At 31.1% G+C, this 18967-nt stretch overlaps 1 protein-coding gene across 3 annotated transcripts; it reads left to right on the top strand.

Annotated features, from left to right (window-relative positions):
- The first annotated feature begins 13684 nt into the window (after nt 1-13684).
- On the top strand, nt 13685-17853 carry LOC115697166 (uncharacterized). Of its 3 annotated transcripts, none has more exons than XR_009683502.1 (3): nt 13685-14576; nt 14980-16139; nt 16302-17567. XR_009683502.1 is itself a non-coding variant. In XM_061101888.1 (2 exons), exons 1-2 carry the CDS (start codon nt 15735-15737, stop codon nt 16638-16640), a joined length of 744 nt encoding a protein of 247 aa, XP_060957871.1. In that variant the 5' UTR covers nt 15439-15734; the 3' UTR covers nt 16641-17569. The 3 variants fall into 3 exon arrangements, 1 of the variants encoding a protein (XP_060957871.1); XR_009683501.1 differs by lacking the exon at nt 13685-14576 and having other exon boundaries at nt 15439-16139; nt 16302-17418; nt 17495-17853; XM_061101888.1 differs by lacking the exon at nt 13685-14576 and having other exon boundaries at nt 15439-16139; nt 16302-17569.
- Nucleotides 17854-18967: the final 1114 nt, after the last annotated feature.

The following is an 18967-nucleotide window of genomic DNA, read 5'->3' as shown; positions in this document are numbered from 1 at the left end:
TGAAAACAAGGTTTGCAAACACTGTCACAGCTGCAGAAATCATGACGCAGTTAACTGAGCTATTCGGTATGGCATCTATCCAGTCTCGTTTTGACGCGACTAAGAAATTCATCAACGCACAGATGGAACCACATCAGAATGTGCGTGATCACCTACTCCAGATGGCTAGTTATTTCCAAGAAGCCCAGAGTCATGGTGCTGAAATGGATCAGACTACTCAAGTGAGTCTCAACTTGAATAGTCTGACTCCAGATTTTCTGCCCTACACATCAAATTATGTCATGAATAAGAAGGAACAAGACTTTCATACTTTAGTCAATGACCTTCAGACATATGAAAATTTGATTGGAGGTTCCAAGAAAAGAGGGAATAAACCTCAGAATTCTGGAAATGGTAATAAGACGAGTAATCCTGAGGCACATGTTGCTTCTACTTCCAAATCCAATCATAAGAAGAAGTGGAAAAAGGCCAAGAAGCGAGCTCAAGCTGCGAAAGCAGCTAAGAACAAAAAGGCTGGAGCTTCTGGTGATACACTAAAAGGAAAGTGTTTCTACTGCAATGAGAAAGGCCATTAGAAATCCCAATGTCCTAAGTATCTCGCAAAGAAACAAGGTATTTTCTTTATAAACTGATGAGTTTTTAGTGAATTATTATCCTTTTGGATTATTAATTCTGGACTACTAACCTTGTTTATTATTCTTCTTATAGCTCAAGCTTCTTAAACTCGGATGCTGTCTTAGCGAGTTGGATTAGAAAGCTGGATAATGGATGGAGATCGTCTACGATAAAGAAGGAGCTTATTTTTTTGAATTAATTGTTTAGTTTTTTCAAACAATTTGGATTTCAAAGTTTGGGATTTTATTCCTTGTTTGGTTCTCATAAAATTGCAAACATTTTTTTGGTTTATAATAAAGTATCTTTTTCAAATAAATTGCAATTTATGAGTTGAGTTTCAGTACTTTATCTTATCTATTACCAATTGTTATATTTATTATGTTTGCATATGTATGTGTTTTTATTATTGATACAAATTCTAAAGGTATTTAAACTCCTTACAGAGTTATTACTACATAAACACTAGAAATTATTTCTAAGTTTATGAATAATTGTTAGTTCCAAAACAATTATTTGAGAATTTGTTTAATAAAAGGATCTTTTGATACCGATAGGGGTGGAGAAAAGTTAAGAATAATATGCAGTTCAAACGATCTTTTATATCTAATGAACTCTGGATTATATTCAACTCCACAGACTCTCTATCACACTTAGAGATTTACAACCTTTAGGGGTGGACCATAATCTCTATAAACTTAGGGGTGGACTTTATTCTACAGTACTCTTTGTGACACATAATTTTAAACATGGAAATAATATAATGAATTAGCTATTATCAGAATAAATCCTTGATCTTGATTATATGTTCCAGTTTAGATTTACTGTTGTAATAGTTATTGATACCATTAAAGTTCTTTGATAATGTATCACATTACCTTGGTTGAGTGGGAGAATATTAAAATTCTTTACCCATCTTCGGTTGGTTGATAATTGTGATAGGAACTTAAGAACACCTCTGATAAAAACAAGTCTAACCATTCACATGGATAGAAATAACTTATCAGAATTATGAGAGTAAGATAGAAGAATTCTTGCATAGTCTATTCGAAAGACTTGATTCAAGATGTCTATTCCTCATAACATTTTATGGTATCTTGATTTGATTGCTTAAATCTCTAGCAAGTATTTTACACTTCAAATACTAGACTGCTATGTTGTTGACCTAGTCTTAGAGAAACTTACAGTTTCAGTTTAAGATAATAAGTCACAATGAGATGTTCCCACAAACAATAGTAAAAGGTTAAAAGTTTCTAACCAGACATCTGCTATTGAGTGGGAGCCATCTGAGATGTAATCAAATGGGGAACATTAGGGGACAATCAAGAAAGATTTATAAAAGTGACGTATATGTTATTAAGGAACTATGCATTAGTGATCCCTATATGCACACCGACTCATTAAGAATTGTGAGATGGTGGTTACTCTGGGGGTGGAGGAATCATTATAGAAGAGTGTTAAAACCCATCTATAATAATTCAAGCTTCATCAGAGAAGATATAACTTTGTAGATTCGAAATTACCAGAAAGTTATTTTACTGAAGAAAATTCTACACTGCATTATCTCAATTCCAAATTTTAAAATTTGAGAGATATGTCTTCTGGTTGTTCAGATATACTTAATGGGCAGTAAGGATTTCAGTATCCCTTGATGAGTAAAGCATAAGTTAAGGAGGTTTCATGAGTCTTATGAACCTGGCTCCGGATATATGGGTGGATTCAAATATACTACACTTGATCAGAGGATCAAGGCAAAAGATTGATTGTAATGCACAACTTGTTTTATGTTAGTGCAAGTGGGAGTTTGTTGGGTTTTATGCCCTAAATAAAATCCATTACAATCTGATTAGTTATCAATTTAGAATTTTGAAGTGAATTATGATTACATGTATGTTACATGTTTATGGTTTAATATATATATACTTGATATATGCACAAAATCAGTTAAATCCAGAACATATAGTTATTCACAATTACAGTATTGTCAATACAGTGGAATGTGATTGTGACTATATGATTCAAAAGATTTGGTCCATGTTCATTAGTGTTTTGGATTTACACTGATGTGATAATCAGCGATGAAGTATACTTACACTTGGAGTAAGTGTTATGTTCTTTCCAGAACATTGGCAAAGTATACTGGTTTCGAATGTATGGAGTATGCATTAGACTGGACCGATATTGAACTTGGTCAAATATATTGTAAACTTACCGTCGTATCTTTCCAAGTCAATATCAGAAGTTGATCTTAGATTAAGAGAATCTAAATCATGATATGCTTAGGCTCAATCTCAGGAGTGCTATTCTTGTTCTTTGATTTATTAGTTAAGCCTACATTTGGGTCAGGATAATACATATATTTTGGGAACATGATAGCATAACTGAGTGGGAGTGCTGAACATAAATATGGAAATCTATAGCTTCTACTGGTGTATAGAAGTAAAGTGATGATTCCTTTTGAGCTTAGTTAAATAGAAGTAAATGGATGAGCCCTTGTTTCAGTGACTGTATATCAGATCACTAAAACATCATTTACAGGTAACTAAGTGTTCAAAGGGGCAAAATACATTGAGGGGTGTAAACGGTAAATTGGTCCCATCTCGATGTAAATCATCTATATAGAGGATCTCTAAATCACATTAAGATTATAACAATGGTTAAATGAGATAGCATATTGATATCGTGAAACATATGATATGCTCTATATAAGTCTGAGAGTGCAATTCCAAGTTCTAAGAGTGGATTCAACGAGGAATTAATAAGTTAGGGATTTACTTGGTAAATCGGTTCAACTTATTGGAAGCTCAGCATATAGATCCATGGTCCCCATTCTAGTTGAGACTATACTGTTTGTAAGACTCTATAATTGATTTATGATTACTCAATTATAATTCTAAAAGTTAGACTATGTCTAATTTGTGAATTCTCACAGTTTAAGGATGAAATTGTAAATAAAAGGGTTTCTAGGTTTAATTATTAATTATGAGACTTTGCATGTCTAAATTAATAATTATTTTAAATGGCAATATTATGTAATAATCTATTTTAGTTATTAAATAATTAGTTTTGGCATTTAAATGATTAGAATTGGAAAAATGGCATTTTTGGAGAAATAGAAATAAAATTGAGGAAACTGCAAAATCCATGTGAGGCCCATACACACCATGGCCGGCCACATGCTTGCATGTTTCCCAATTATTATTTTCAATTTAAATTGCCATATAATTGCTAATCAAAGCCTAGCCTAAATAGGAAAGTGGTGGATCACACTAAATAAGGCAGTTATTCAATTACACAGTAAAAGAGGAAACTGTTTATTTGGAAAGTTGTGCTCTTCCCTTTTCCTATTTATAGCCGCCCCTCTCTCTACTCTTGGCGTGCTTGGAAAAGCTTTGCTTTGCATTGTGTCACACGAAATCAAGAGAGAAAACAAGAGAGAAATTTCGAAATTCCTAGTGAGAGAGAAGTGCCCACACACATCACTCAGTACCTCATTATAGTTTGGAAGAATGTGAAGGATCACATCCAACTGAAGAACTTTCGGGCTCAGATCTTGATTATACTCTGCTACAGACAGGAATCAAGGGTTAGAGATCTGAGTGGAAGGAGACATTAATTCCGCTGCAATCACTGTAAGTTATTCTTAACTTTTATGTGTTTAATACATCGTTTTAGAAGTTCAATATTAGGTTGTTAAATCAACATACTTGTGAGTAGATCTAAGATCCTGGATAAATATAATTCCAACAGTAACATATATAAAATTTATATGATTAAATGAATATGAATTCTATTATTGGTGTAATAATTTTGTGTTACTAAATATTTGTATATTGATGTTTATTCGTGGCAGATGCCAATAGTGATTTGGATTTCATCTTATGAGCAATGTGTGATGATTTGATTCTTATTGTACATAAATGACAATATTCGAATAATAAACTATATGATTATTATTATTATTACTTTTCTTGCTGAGTCCTTGTGACTCACGGGTGCTATGTGGTGCAGGTAAAGGCAAATAAAAGCTTGATCAACCATGAAGTGACAGTCTTCTCTAGCAATGTACATATTGACCTCATCGGCTTGCATGCCGAGTTGCCAGGAGTTGTTTTGGACTGGCTGTATCTGCTGTGTATTTTGATTTTATGTTTAAATGGTTGTCGTATATATTTCTCTAGCAAAACTTTTTATAACAGGGATTCCCGAAACACACTTTTTATGCCGTTATAATGTCATTTTTAGTGTTTTATTGTAGTCAAGTTTTTAATATTATCACGGTTTTTTAATAATTAATTAATCCTTTAGTATTAAAATAATTTATAAAATCACACACGTGGCATCCCTATAGTTTAGGGCGTTACAAGCCAAATGTTGTAGACAAGGCTTGCTACAGCAGCTGTGTAAACCAGCTTCCTGAATTTGCTTGCTTTGGCTCTTCCTAGCCATTTGATAATATTGGAGAGAGATATGTGCATTGTCCTCCAACCTAACCAGCTTTTTATTTTTTGTAAGCTACTTTTTAGTCTTTGAGCATTCAAAGAACAAATGCTCAATATTTTCAGTGTTGTCACAGCTGGAAAAGGAATTCCAGTTCAGCTGCTATATTCATTTTGTACAATCGATCTCTGGTTTTTAGCTTTTGGTGCATTGCTAGCCAAAGAATGAAGTTGTGTTTTGGTGCATTTAACTGACTCCTTACATGCCTACTCCATTGCACTTTTGGTGGAGTTTGAACAAGCAATTTGTACCCCTGTGCTACAGTATATTGTTGTTGTAGAATTAAGCCTTGTTGTGTAGCCTTGAACTGATCTTTGAGCCTAACTAAGCATTTCCAATACTAGCTGGATTGGCTTGAAGCGTTGTAGGCCCACCAGTCATCACCATGTAGGTACACACTATTGATCCACTTCATCCATAAACTGTCTTCCTTGTTTGCAATAGCCCATATGTATTTCCCCATAGCAGCTTTATTTCATACAGCTATATTCCTGAAACCAATGCCACCAGCAGCCTTTGGTTGACAAATAAAGTCCCAAGCTATTGCTCCAAGTCCATGGTACTCAGCTTTAATATTCCATAAAAAATTCATGCATATAGCTTCTATGTTATTCACAACTTTCTTAGTTAAAATCAAGACTTGGCACCAATATGCATGTATAGCCATCAAAACTGAATTGATTAGCACCACTCTACCCGCAAAAGAAAAATTTCTAGAGCTCCACGTTTTGATTCTAGCTGTCATTTTCTTTGCCAAAATCTCACAGTCTTTCCCGAGATCTTCTTTGCACCAATTGGAACTCCCAAATCCGTAAAAGGCAGGGACTGGTGTTGGAAACCAGAAACAGCCAGAATTCTTCTCAAATGTTCCTCAGGCATATTACTTGTGTAGATGGCTGACTTTGCAGCATTAGGCTGTAAACCAAATGTCTTAGAGAACATTTTAAGCCCCTTGCAATAAGTAGTACACACTTCTGAAGTCTCCATCATAGAAAATTAACACATCATCTGCAAAGGCCAAATGATTTAGTTTGGTTGTTGCACATCTATCATGAAAGTAGAAATCTGTTTTGTCTCCAATTCTCCCCATTATTTGAGATGGATATTCCATACCCAACACAAATAATAGAGGAGACATTGGATCTCCCTGTCTGAGACCTCTTTTTGACTCAAAGTATCCATGCAAAGATCCATTAAGCATTAGTGAAAATCTTGGGGTTCTCACACAAGTCACCACAAGCTTAATGAATGCAGATGGGAATGAGAGACCATGCATCATCTCTTTTAGGAAATCTCATTCTATAGTATCATAAGCCTTTTGCAAATCCAGTTTGATAATGCAAGAAGGCTTATTGATTTTCCTCCCATAATGTCTAAGTAGATCTTGAAAAATCATGATGTTGTGCCCTATAAACCTTCCCCTAATAAAGCCCCCTTGGTTCATGGAGACTAAATTAGGAAGAATGTTTTTGACTCTAGAACACAAAATCTTGGTTGCAATTTTATAAATAACATTGCAGCAAGTTATTGGCGTAAAATCTTTGACTGTATTTGGATTAATGTCAATACAGAAGCATTGATCTCTTTAAGAAGGTTACCTGTTTCCAGAAAAGATGTCACAGCCTCAAAAATGTCCTTTCCAACTAACTCCCAGTTGTCTTGAAAGAAGAAACTCGAGAAGCCATCTGGACCAGGTGCCTTGTTTCCAGGTATGTCAAATAAAGCCAGATTCACCTCCTCCTTGGTGAATTTTATCATTAGTGTCTCACCTCACAATCTTGTTCAATACTGCTCTCCTGTTGTTCATCCTTGAACCCAGTAGCTCTTTATAATAATCTACAAAAGCTGACGAAATCTGGTTGGGGTCTATTATTCTGGTGCCATCTTACTTTTCTATAGAGAAAATTTGGTTGTGTCTTGCTCTTTGTTTGATACTTGCATGAAAGATAACAGTGTTTGAATTACCATTTTGCACCCAAATAACTTTGGCCTTTTGTTGTAGGAAAGAAGTGTAGTCTTTCTGCACTTGTATGAGCTTTGTTCTAGCCTTCAATTCTTCATCAATCATATCCTCATTTAAAGGATTCTGCTATAAACTTTTCTGCACTTCTTCAAGTTCTCCCTGTGCCCTCATAACTGCTGTATGTATATCAGAATATCCAGCCTTGTTTATCTCTTTAAGAACAGGTTTGAGAGCCTTTAACTTGGATACAATTTGAAACATCTTGGTGCCTTTGATCTGCTTGCTCCAAACAGTCTGAACTTTATTTCCAAACTCAGCATAGCTTTTCCACATTCTAAAGTAACGAAAGGTTTCATACCATCAGCCCTCCTAGGATACAAAAAACGTATACCAGGAGAGTGATCGAATAAACCTTCATTCATGAAATTAACTTCAGCATTTTGATACCGATCTAGCCAAGCTTGGTTAGCCATGACTCTATGAATTTTGGAATAGATTCCGTCTCTACCTTGCTTATTCGACCAAGTGAAAAAATTCCCCGTCGTTTTCACATCTTCTAATTGGCAATCATTTACACAATTAGCAAAAGCTGTGTCAGGATAGAACTTGACCTTGTGCCCAACTCTCTCCTCCTTGGAGAGGATATCATTAAAATCTCCCATCAAAAGCGAGTTTTCTTTAGTAGCCAACTCACTTAAATCTTTCCATAAAACCTGCCTACCATTCTTGTCATTGAATGCATAGATTATAGTAACAAAACTACTATAAGTGTGATCCATTGTAGAGACTTTTAAATGCATTAATTGACTAGTACATTTAATAATATCTACAATGTACCTCACTAGATTCCAAGAAATGACAATCCTTCCTCCATGATGGCAAGCTATATTTTTTGAGAAACACCATCCATCAAATACATTGAGGTACAAGGTCCCCAATTTGTGAACCTTGACCCTTGTCTCTGTTGGGTTTTATGCCCTAAATAAAACTCATTTCAATATAATCAGATTTACTTATTAATATAGATCAGAAATAACATTTAATGTTGCATGGTTCACATGATTTATTTCATGATTATATGTACATAATGTATAAATTCATCTGAAATTCTTTTCACATACTTGATCCTGTTTATTGTGTCGTCAACACTTTGGAAAGTAAACATGACTATGTGAATAAAGTTTCCTAGATTTATCAGACATAGGGTTTTACTGATATGATAATCTACAACAGAGTTTACTTGCATTTGGAGAAATGCTATGTTCTTTCCAGAGCATTGGTTAAAGTAAAGCTCAGGTTGGATGCATGGAGTATGCATCGGAAGGGGCCGATATTGAACTTTGACTTAGATTTATTAAACTTACCGTAAAATCTATTCAAGTCAATATCGCCTAGTTGATCCTAGATCAAATGATCTTAATCCTGTTATGATTAGGCTCATCTCAAGAGGATATTCGTGTTCTTTGATTTGTTAGTTAAGCCTACTTTTAGGTCAGGGTGATACGTACATTTTGGGAACACGGTAGTGCAATTGAGTGGGAGCGCTAACATAAACATGGTATCTATAGCTTCTATCTGGCGAATAGTAAGTAAAGGATGATCTCCTTCGAGCTTGACCAAACGAAAATAAATGGTGGAGTACTCATTTCACATAAGCTGAAATATCATTTATACGGGGTTAAGTGTTTTACGGATTAAATACATTGTAGGGTGTAACGGTAATCTAATCCCTTTACAGTGTAGATCATTCATATAGAGGATCATTGATCAAATTAGGATTATAACAATAGATAACTAATGATGTGTCTATATGGTGGAACATATAGAGCATTCTATATACTGAGAGTGCAATTCTAAGTTCTATGCGTGGATTCAACGAAGAATTAATAAGTCAGTGAATTTAGGTTATAAATTCTTGATCTGCTTATTGGAAGCTCAGTTATATAGACCCATGGTCCCCCCACTAGTTGAGATAATATTGCTTGTAAGACTCATATAATTGGTTTTGATTAATCAATTATAATTCTCAATTTAGACTATGTCTATTTGTGAATTTTTCACTAAGTAAGGGCGAAATTGTAAAGAAAGAGTTTTAGGGGCATATTTGTTAATTATGATACTTTGTATGGTTCAATTAATAAATATGATAAATGACAATATTATTTAATAATTATTTATAGTTATTAAATAGTTAGAATTGACATTTAAATGGTTGAATTAGAAAATTGGCGTTTTTGAGAAAATCAGATGCAGAAAAGATAAAACTGCAAAATTGCAAAAAGTGAGGCCCAAATCCATACAGTATGCCGGCCACTTTTGTAGGGTTTTACCTCTGATATTTTCATTATTTTAATGCCAAATAATTCAAACCTAACCCTAGTGGAATGCTATAAATAGTTAGTGAAGGCTTCAGGAAATTTACACTTAACTTACACACTTTTCCTTCAGAGAAAACCTGAGTCTTCTCTCTCTATACCTAGTCGCCACCTTCTTCTCTTTCTTCCCTCTTCAATTTCCAAATTACTTAGTGTTAGAGTAGTGCCCACACACAGCAAGTGATACCTCAATCATAGTGAGGAAGATCGTGAAGAAAGACTTTGAGCAAGAAGGAGTTTCGCACTAAAGAAGGAGAGAAAGAGATCCAGGTTCAGATCTTGATAATACTCTGCCACAGAAAGGATACAAGGGTTAGAGATCTGAACGGAAAGAGTCATATTATTCCGCTGCACCAAATGTAAGGTTTCTCATACTTTATATGTGTTTATTTCATAATCGTTTTAGAAGTTTATATTTAGGGTGTTAATCAACATACTTGTGAGTAGATCTAAGATCCTGGTAAAATAATATCCAACAACTGGCCTCAGAGCCATGATAATTGATTTGCTTGCAAGAAATTTGGACTTAAAACGATTTGTTTGTGTTTTGGATGGTATCATGTTGTTTTGAGTGTTGTTTGATGATTGATTGATGTTTGTGAATTTTTGTGAAAAATAATTGAATATCTGTTTCTGAAATTATTTTTATTGGATAGTATGGAAAAAATTAAGCAATTTACTTTTTTACAGAACTCAGTTTCGATTTAATTTGAATTAGTTATGATTTTTTGAAGTTTCGAAAAATATCGGGATGGTGTCACTGCACCACGCGCGCGCGGAAATCATGCAGCACCCTTGCTGCGCCGTGTTTCCTCGCCCAAGCACTCCCTTTCGCGCCCATGGACAGTATGCAATGCATAATATCTGTACAGCTCGCATTTTTTTTCATTTTTCTTCGATTTTTCCTGCTATTTCATGGATTTAACTTCCGATTTTTTGTGTAGTTTTGTATTTAGACATTTACTATTCCTAATTCAATTCTAAATATCATAATTAAATTAATTAATTTTTTTTTTTAAAAATTAATTTATGATATTAGTGTAATTTGAATTTGAAAATAGTAAATATCTATCTTTTTTGCTTAATTATCTATCTTATTTTTAAATTTGATTATATCTTATCTTATTTTTAAATTTAAGGTCAGATTTTAAATTTTAAATTAAATATTTTTTTAAATAATTTGACCTTATTTAAATTTAAAATAAGATAACTATAATCATGTAATTTTAAATAGAAGTAAGATATTTTGCTAACTTTTAAATTTTGTTATTTTATTTATTTAAATTAAATCATAAATCTGAAAAAGATATTTATTTATCTTTTTTATTTTTATTGAATATTTAATTTATGAAATAACATTACATTTTTAAAAGTAGTTAGCAAATTTTGAAATGATATTTAGGTTAGTTGAAACCTAATTTTTCAAAATTGTATGTTTAATTTTAAATATTATTTTATTAATTTCAAAAATATTTAAATTTTTTTTAATTTTTTTTTATTTTCAAAAATAATTTTTTTTTAATTAATTTTTCGAAATTATTTATTTAAAATTAAAGAAGTCCTACATCCAACTATCCAGCTAATCTTGTTGCAGGAGTATATGTTTTAGCTTGTTTGTAAGTTTTTTTAAACCTATTATTGCTTGATTGCAAATAGCCATGGTTAACTTGTTGACAGATCCAATGATCTGATTTTAACTCATGGCTCCCTTAGTCAAGTAAATAATTTGTAACAGGTATATTTACAATCTTCTTTCATTTGTGTATGACTTAGCAACATGATAGGATCCATCCAAATTGTGTGCCTGTGTGAGCCTATGTGTTTAATTTTATTATAGATGCATATATGTTGTTGTTGCTAAATAAAATATCATAGTTCTTGATAGATTTTATCTAGGCCCATTTAGTTTTGGGCCTATTCAATTAATAACAGGTGTTCATTTTAAGGTTAAATTCCTCTCTTTTGGGCCTTGTGTGAGAGTTGGGAGCCATAGAAGTGGGTACGACATACTGAACCCAGCACCCCCTCACATGAACCACCCCAATTGTGAAGGCCCATTAACCTAATAAAATTGATTAGCAACATAATTAATTTCATTTATTTTGAAATTAATTTAGGTGTCGTTTGGTAACGCTTTTGTTTTTTAATTTTTTAATCACAGAATGAAAGTAAAATTTTTGTTTTTAAAAAATTTATTTCTGAAAAACAAAAATGTGTTCTGTAACCACTTTTGTTTTTAAATTTTAAAAACAGAAAATAAAAGTGTGTTCTGTAAAATTTATTTTTATTTTTATTTTTTGATTTTATTTAAGTCGGGTCTAGGTCCGAGGTCGGATTCGGGTTCAAGTCAAAAGCCGAGTTCAGCGCCAGGGCCGTGGGGAGGGGATTTGGGTCCGGGTCTGGTCGTAATCCAAAAGATTGATTAAGAAACAAAAACTGTTTAAAAAAATATTGAAAGAGTTTTTTTTTTGTTTTTAAAATTTTGATTTCTAATTATAAAATTGAAAAGTAAAAACAGTTTTATAGAACATGTTTTTGAAAAAAAAAAATCACTTTTCTACTTTTAAAAACAAAAAACTGATTAAAAAAGTGTTACCAAACACCACCTTAAGAAAACCATAGTTTAAAGAATTTTATATTCTAAGCTAAACTATATGTATTTTCTTGTATTTAATTAAATATAGAATTATAACCATCTAGATTCTTTCTGAAGCTTAATTTAAATTTTTTCATTAAATATTCCTATTTAAGTTGATATTTAGTTATCTATAACTAATCAGCTTAAATCTGAATATCTTTTGGATTTAAAATTTCAAAGTTAAGTTGAGGAATTTTAAGTATTGGTTATTAAGATTTTTTAGATATTTTTTAAGTTGATATTTTTTCAAATATTAACTTAAAATGGAATATCTTCAAATTAAGTGGTTACAACTTAATTTTTTATATTTAGTTAAATTTAAATTTGAAAATATTTAAGTTCTAGATTTTTTCTAATAAAACTTAAATTAGATATTTTTTCAAATTTTGTGGAAAAGATACTTAGTCAAATAAGATATTTTCTAGATAGTTATTTCTAGACTACATATTATTTCTAATATTAAATAGGAAAATATTATACATTGTGAAATTAATTATTTAAATAATTAATTTTGGTACAATTTATTTTAAGTATATTTTTTCCTAGTATTAAACTAGAGATTAATAATTAAGCCTTCTCTACACTTAATTATTTATTTCTTGAATTTAATACATTTAATTAAATTGAAAATTAAATATCTAAGTTGATTTTCATCATGATACTTAAATATTTATTTTTCATGACACTTAATTAAATAGAAAATTATTTTTAGTTGAAATTTATTTTTTCAACTAAATTTAAATAATTTTCAAAATATATTTTTCTTTATTTTATTAATCAATTTTCAAAATTGCATTTGATAATGCAAGATGATTTTGAATTTATCTTGAAAAATAGATTAAGTTGTAAATTAATTATTTATTTTAATTAATTTTTCGGACCAACTTAAATCAATGATTTTTTCATTTACTGATTAATTTAAAGTAAATGAATTAAAATATATTATTAGAAATTGAATTAATTAGTCAAAGGAAAATCTAGATAGGTGATATTTTTGCTTGAAGTATTTATCTAAGTAATTATTATTTAAGTATTTCAAAAAACATAAAGTTTTTATACTTTCTTTTTCAAAATACAATAAATATGTTCTCATGAAAATTTATTTTGAGTTGCAAATTAATTTAAATTAATACAACTTAAATAATTTTCTTAATATTTATATAAATTACTACTGAGATGGAAATAATTCAATTTATTTTAAAATACCATTTTGGACCCTGTGTTTTGCAAAAGTTATCAATTAAACCCTCTGTTTTATTAAATGACGGACCTTATATTTTTATAAATGAAACATAATTGGACCCTCATCTCAATTATGGTCAAACTTTTTTTGAATATGACTAAAATGACCCCAGATTTTCATTTTAAGTTAATTTTTTAAATATATAATTCATTAAAATAAATATTCATAAATCACAATAAAAAAAACAAATAAGTATTATGGTACTACCTGTCTATTCTTCTCTCTCTTTTCTTTTCATCTTCCTTACTGATTTTCCATCTTCCTTCACAAACAATCAACGTTGAAGACAATGCTTATGATTAGAGCAAAACCTTGATCTCATTTTGCTTTAAGGGAGTGAAAAGACGATTCTTACTAGAAAACCCAACAGTTAATTAATTGTTTGCAAACTCATTATATATTTTTTTCCTAGCATTTGCTTTGTTATTTTACTAAAAACTATGTATGATGTTGTTTTTTTTTCTTTATTTGAAAATTTCCTCCCTTTTGTATTGTTGGTACTTTTTTCTCTGGGTGTGGTAAAAATTTAATTTTGAAATATTCTTAGCTTTTTATTTCAAGTTTTTTTTTTTTTGGAAGTTTACAGCTTTTGTGTTTTGCAATCTCCAAGTTTTGATTTTTATTTGATAATAATGTATTACAGATTAAACTTTGTGTTGTATTGGTACTTTCTTTAGTGGGTGTGGCAAAAAAATTGATTTTTGAATATTATTATCGTTGTATTTCAAGTTTTTTTGGACGTTGAAACTCTTTGCCTTGCTGTGCACTCTTCAAGTTTTGATTTTTATTTGATTATAATGTATTGGAATCTATTGTTATTTGGTCATTGTTATTTTACTAGTTTTGTGTGGGTTTACATCGAATATTTAATAGGTTTGAATAATATTTTTGAAATTATTGATGAACACTATATATATTGATATATGTTTTGTTTTATTTTTCTTCTCTATTAACACAGGTTAAAAATGAGTAGCCATGCTCTTGTAGTAGCTGATATAAGTACTCCTACCCCTGTAGTAGCTACTCTAAGTCCTAGTAGAAGGAAGAAGCAGCTTGCTAGAATATCTTGTTGTCCTCCTCAAACATGGAATCTAAATGATAAGGATGTTGAAAATAAAGAAGAAAATAAAAATGAGTCTCTTGATGCAGCAACTGCCCCAAATATTGCAGCCACAAATATTTATGAATCTACAACCTCATCTCAACTAATTGAGTATCATACTCCAATGTTCAATGACCCTACAGGTAATGTGTTTTGGTGTAATATTGTGTGTGCAATTAGTGATTGTATGAATTATTTAGATTAGCTTGATATGTTGAATATTATATGGATGGTACCAATTATTTAGTCGTGATCATCATAAATTATTAATTAAGTTGTGAAGGTATCAACTTTTTTAGTTTATGGACTTTACTAAGAAATAACTTTAAGTTTCATAAATGACAAATTGAAATGATACACGACTGTAGTATATAGCTAAATATATTTTATATTTTCATATACATATATCATCTGAGAAAAAATAATGGATGGCATTTTATTTTTATTTTTTGGAATGTTGATTACAATTAATTAAGAAATTTGCATGTTCAACTTCTAACTTACAGTTTTCTCAAAAAAAAAAAAAAAAACCTTCTAACTTTACAGGCCCAGGTTCTAGCTACATGCATACAATTTGTTCTGCGAGTATATCACATGAAGAACTATCATCACCCACTAATGATAGTGATTTAGAATGGAAACAAGGAAAACACTATAGTGAAGAAGATGATAGTACTGAGTATGAAATGGTATCACTGACAAATAGTGATGAGGATGCTCATGGAGACTATTATGATAGTGATGAAGGTAGACATATGAACTTGAAGAGGATAAAAAGAGAGGGAGTGGATCCAAACTGTAACATTCCATTTCCCCATTCTGATCAAATTTATCAAGATGGTAAAATAGTGCTTAGACTATTCTTGAGATTCCAAGACTATCGCCACTTTGCTGATATTCTAAAAGATTATGCGATTCAAGAAGGTTTTGAATTGAAAAAAATTAAGCATGAAAAGAGTAGGCTCACATATGGTTGTAGAGCAATTGGCTGCCCATGAAGGATACATGCCTCTGTCTTGCCTGATCTGAGTAACTTTGTTATCAAGACTCTTACTGAAGACCATACATGTCAATGTGTAACTAGAAATAGAACAGCTAACAGTACTTGGATTGGTAAGAAATTAGTGAAGACATTACAAAGGCATCCAGAAATGAAAGTAAAGGGCATCAAAGCTCAGTTGAGGGATGACTATGGGATAGATGTTGATAATAGAAGGCTATGGAGAGGTAGGAGATATGCAAGAGGATAAGTTCATGGTCGGCATGCCCAATCTTATGGGAAACTTAGAAAATATGCAGCAATGATTTTGCACACAAATCCTGGAAGTGCTGCAATCATACAATCTGAGTTAGCACATGAAAAAATTTACAACGATGAAGGTGATTTAGTGCAATCTGTTCCCCCAGTAATGAAACCTCGGTATAAGAGGATGTTTGTGTGCTATGAAGGTGTGAAATCTGGTTTTCTAGCTGGTTGCAGACCCTTCTTTGGTCTTGATGGTTGCCATCTTAAAAGCCCTTACAAGGGTATTTTATTGGCTGCTGTTGGACTAGATGCAAACCTCCACTTCTACCCGATTTCCTACGCCATGGTTGAGGCTGAGAACAATGACAGTTGGAAATGGTTTATTCAACACTTAATGGAGAAAATTGGAGAGCGACATCCCAATGGTCAGCCTTGGTGCATAATGAGTGACAGGCAAAAGGTAATTCTTTCTTCCTAATACTTGTGCTTTTTTCCTCACTATCTGTTTTGGGTGAGGTCTAATACATTCTTTTTAGTGTAATGATTATTCTTTTTTTATCGATCTTGGTCAAATATTTTATTATACTAAACTCAATGGTTATATTTTAATATCATGGTGTAGGGTTTAATTGAGGTTGTGACTCATATACCTGATAGTCACCATCGCTATTGTTGTTTCCACATTGAAAGAAACATGACAAAAGAATTTGGCACTTCTGAGCTTAAAAACATGTTTTGGGCAGTAGCTGAGACGGGAAATGTTCATACGTTTCAGCAAATTATGGACCAAATCAAGGAATTTAATAAAAATGCATACAACTGGTTGACTAACATTGATGCAAAACATTGGTCAATGAGTTGTTTTGACACGTCTTCAAAGGTAGAGCATCTAACAAATAACCATGTTGAATCATTCAATGATTGGATTGATGAGGTACGTTTCAAGCCACCAATCGAGTAACTAGAAGGTCTTCGAATCCAAAACACAGAAATGATGTACTCAAGAAAGGTCATATCTGAAAGATGGAATGAAAAACTAACACCAAGAGTACAGCTGAAGGTTAAACAAATATTAAGGAGAGCACGGCATGCTGAAGTCAGACGAGTAGGAAATAATGAATTCCAGGTTGACTATAAGGGGAAAAGGTGCTCGGTCATACTAGATCAAAGATGGTGTATATGTGGCCAATGGCAGATTCGAGGCATTCCTTGTGTTCATGCAGCTGCATGTATCAATGTCACTAGGGCCAACATTAATGACTCTTGTTCTGAATACTTCACAACTGAAATGTGGAGAAAGACTTACGAACCAATGATACATCCAATACCTGATGAATCTATGTGGATTAGAAATGATTATGATTATGAGCCTTTGTTGCCCCCAATAATTAAAAACCAACCAGGTAGGCCAAAAAAATACCGCAGAAAGAGAGTGGCTGGAGAAGAAAGGGTTGTGAAGCCAGTTTCTAGTACAAAGAGGTGCAAAAAATGTAACCAACTTGGTCATAACAGTTGTTCATGCAGCATGACACCGCTCATGAAAGAGCCAACAACTCCAACTTCACCTACAAGACGAGGCAACAGAAGAGGAAGTGAACAAGGCAAGGGACTAAGCAAGGATCAAGCTACAACTTTTGATGCACCACCAATGACAAGTTCTGAACCGGTTAACAAAAAGAGAGGCAGGGGGGAGACCACGTGGTAGAGGTCATGGAAGAATACATTATACAACAAATCAGGTAATCTTTTTTAAAATCTACGTCAATGTTTATAAAATATACAAGATGAGTGTTTTTAATTAATTTCTTATTTTAGGAAAATTATCAACCTCAAGAAAGTATTGAAGAACATACTTTAAAGAATGCAGAGGAGCTTAATATACATGGAGCACCCTCGGATCTTTTCCAGTCACAACCTACCCAATGAAGTTTGTGGAGTTCCCAAATTTAGAGTCTTTTGATTTATATGTTTGTAGTGAAAAATGTAGGTTTATTAGGATTACATGTTTGATTAGTGCGTTGGACGCTAAAAATTAGCAAGCTTACGTGTTTTGGTTAGTGCTTTTGACACTAAAAGTTAGCAAACTTACATGTTTTGGTTAGTACTTTAAACACTAAAATGTAGCAGATTTATGTGTTTTTTTTTAAAGGTTTATGTAGCAGGTTTATGTGTTTTGAGCAAGAATACCCAAAAGGTAAAAAATATATTTGGTTTTTAAGTTATTTTTATTTATTTGTTTAAAATATAGAAAATATATTAGCTATTTAAAAAATTTAGTTAAAATTAATAGTTGGACTAAAATTGGGTTATAATATTATTTAACAAAATATAGAGTTTAATTGATAATTTTTATAAAATATAAGATTCAAAATGGTAATTTTAATTTTTTATTTTATTTTTATAAGTTATATAAAATATATTATATATTTAAAAAATTAAATAAAAATGAAAATGAAAATTAAATTAAAGAAATATTATATATTATTTTTATAAGTTAGCCTTTTACAGAACTTAATTTGGATTTTATTTGAATTAGTTATGATTTTTTGAAGATTTGGAAAAATCGGGGCTGTGCTGATTTTTTTCCTGCGATCGCAAATCTGTCCGTACAGTTTCGAATTTATTTTGTTTTTCTTCGATTTTTCATGCTTTTTCATGGAATTAACTTCCAATTTTTTGTATAGTTTTGTATTTATACTATTACTATTCCTAATTCAATTCTAATTATCATTTTGATTTAATTTAATATTTTTTAAATTTAATTCAAGATATTAGTGTAATTTAAATTTGAATAGAATTAGTATCTATCTTCTTGCTTAAAAATCTATCTTATTTTTAAATATGATTATATCTTATTTTTTTTTAAAATTTAAGGTCAGATTTTATAAGATATTTATAAAATCTTTTAAGATATTTTTAAGATATCTTATCTTTTAAGATATTTTTAATTATATCTTATCTTTTAAGATTTTTTTTTAAAAATTAAATCTTTTTAGATATTTTGACCTTATTTAAATTCAAAATAAGATATTTATAATCATGTAATTTTAAATAGATGTAAGATATTTTGATAACTTTTAAATTTTGTTATTTTATTTATTTAAATTAAATTTAAAATCTGAAAAGATATTTCATTTATCTTTTCTAATTTTTATTTAATTTTTATTTTTAAAATAACATTTAATTTTTTTAAAAGTAGTTAGCAAATTTTGAAATGATATTTAGGTTTGTTGAAACCTAATTTTTCAAAAAAGTAGGTTTAATTTTAAATATTTTTTTTAAATTTCG

This window comes from Cannabis sativa, chromosome 7 (genome assembly GCF_029168945.1).
Source record: "Cannabis sativa cultivar Pink pepper isolate KNU-18-1 chromosome 7, ASM2916894v1, whole genome shotgun sequence".
Taxonomy (NCBI): Eukaryota; Viridiplantae; Streptophyta; class Magnoliopsida; order Rosales; family Cannabaceae; genus Cannabis; species Cannabis sativa.
Note: the sequence above shows the minus strand (reverse complement) of the source record. Positions and strands in the feature narration are given on the sequence as shown.

What these genes read in the sequence shown, in the direction of transcription:
- LOC115697166 (XM_061101888.1), top strand. Translation starts at nt 15,735, where the DNA reads ATGATTTTGCACACAAATCCTGGAAGTGCTGCAATCATACAATCTGAG. An exon ending in TAATGAGTGACAGGCAAAAG is followed by an intron (nt 16,140 to 16,301) that starts GTAATTCTTTCT and finishes ATCATGGTGTAG; the next exon opens with GGTTTAATTGAGGTTGTGAC.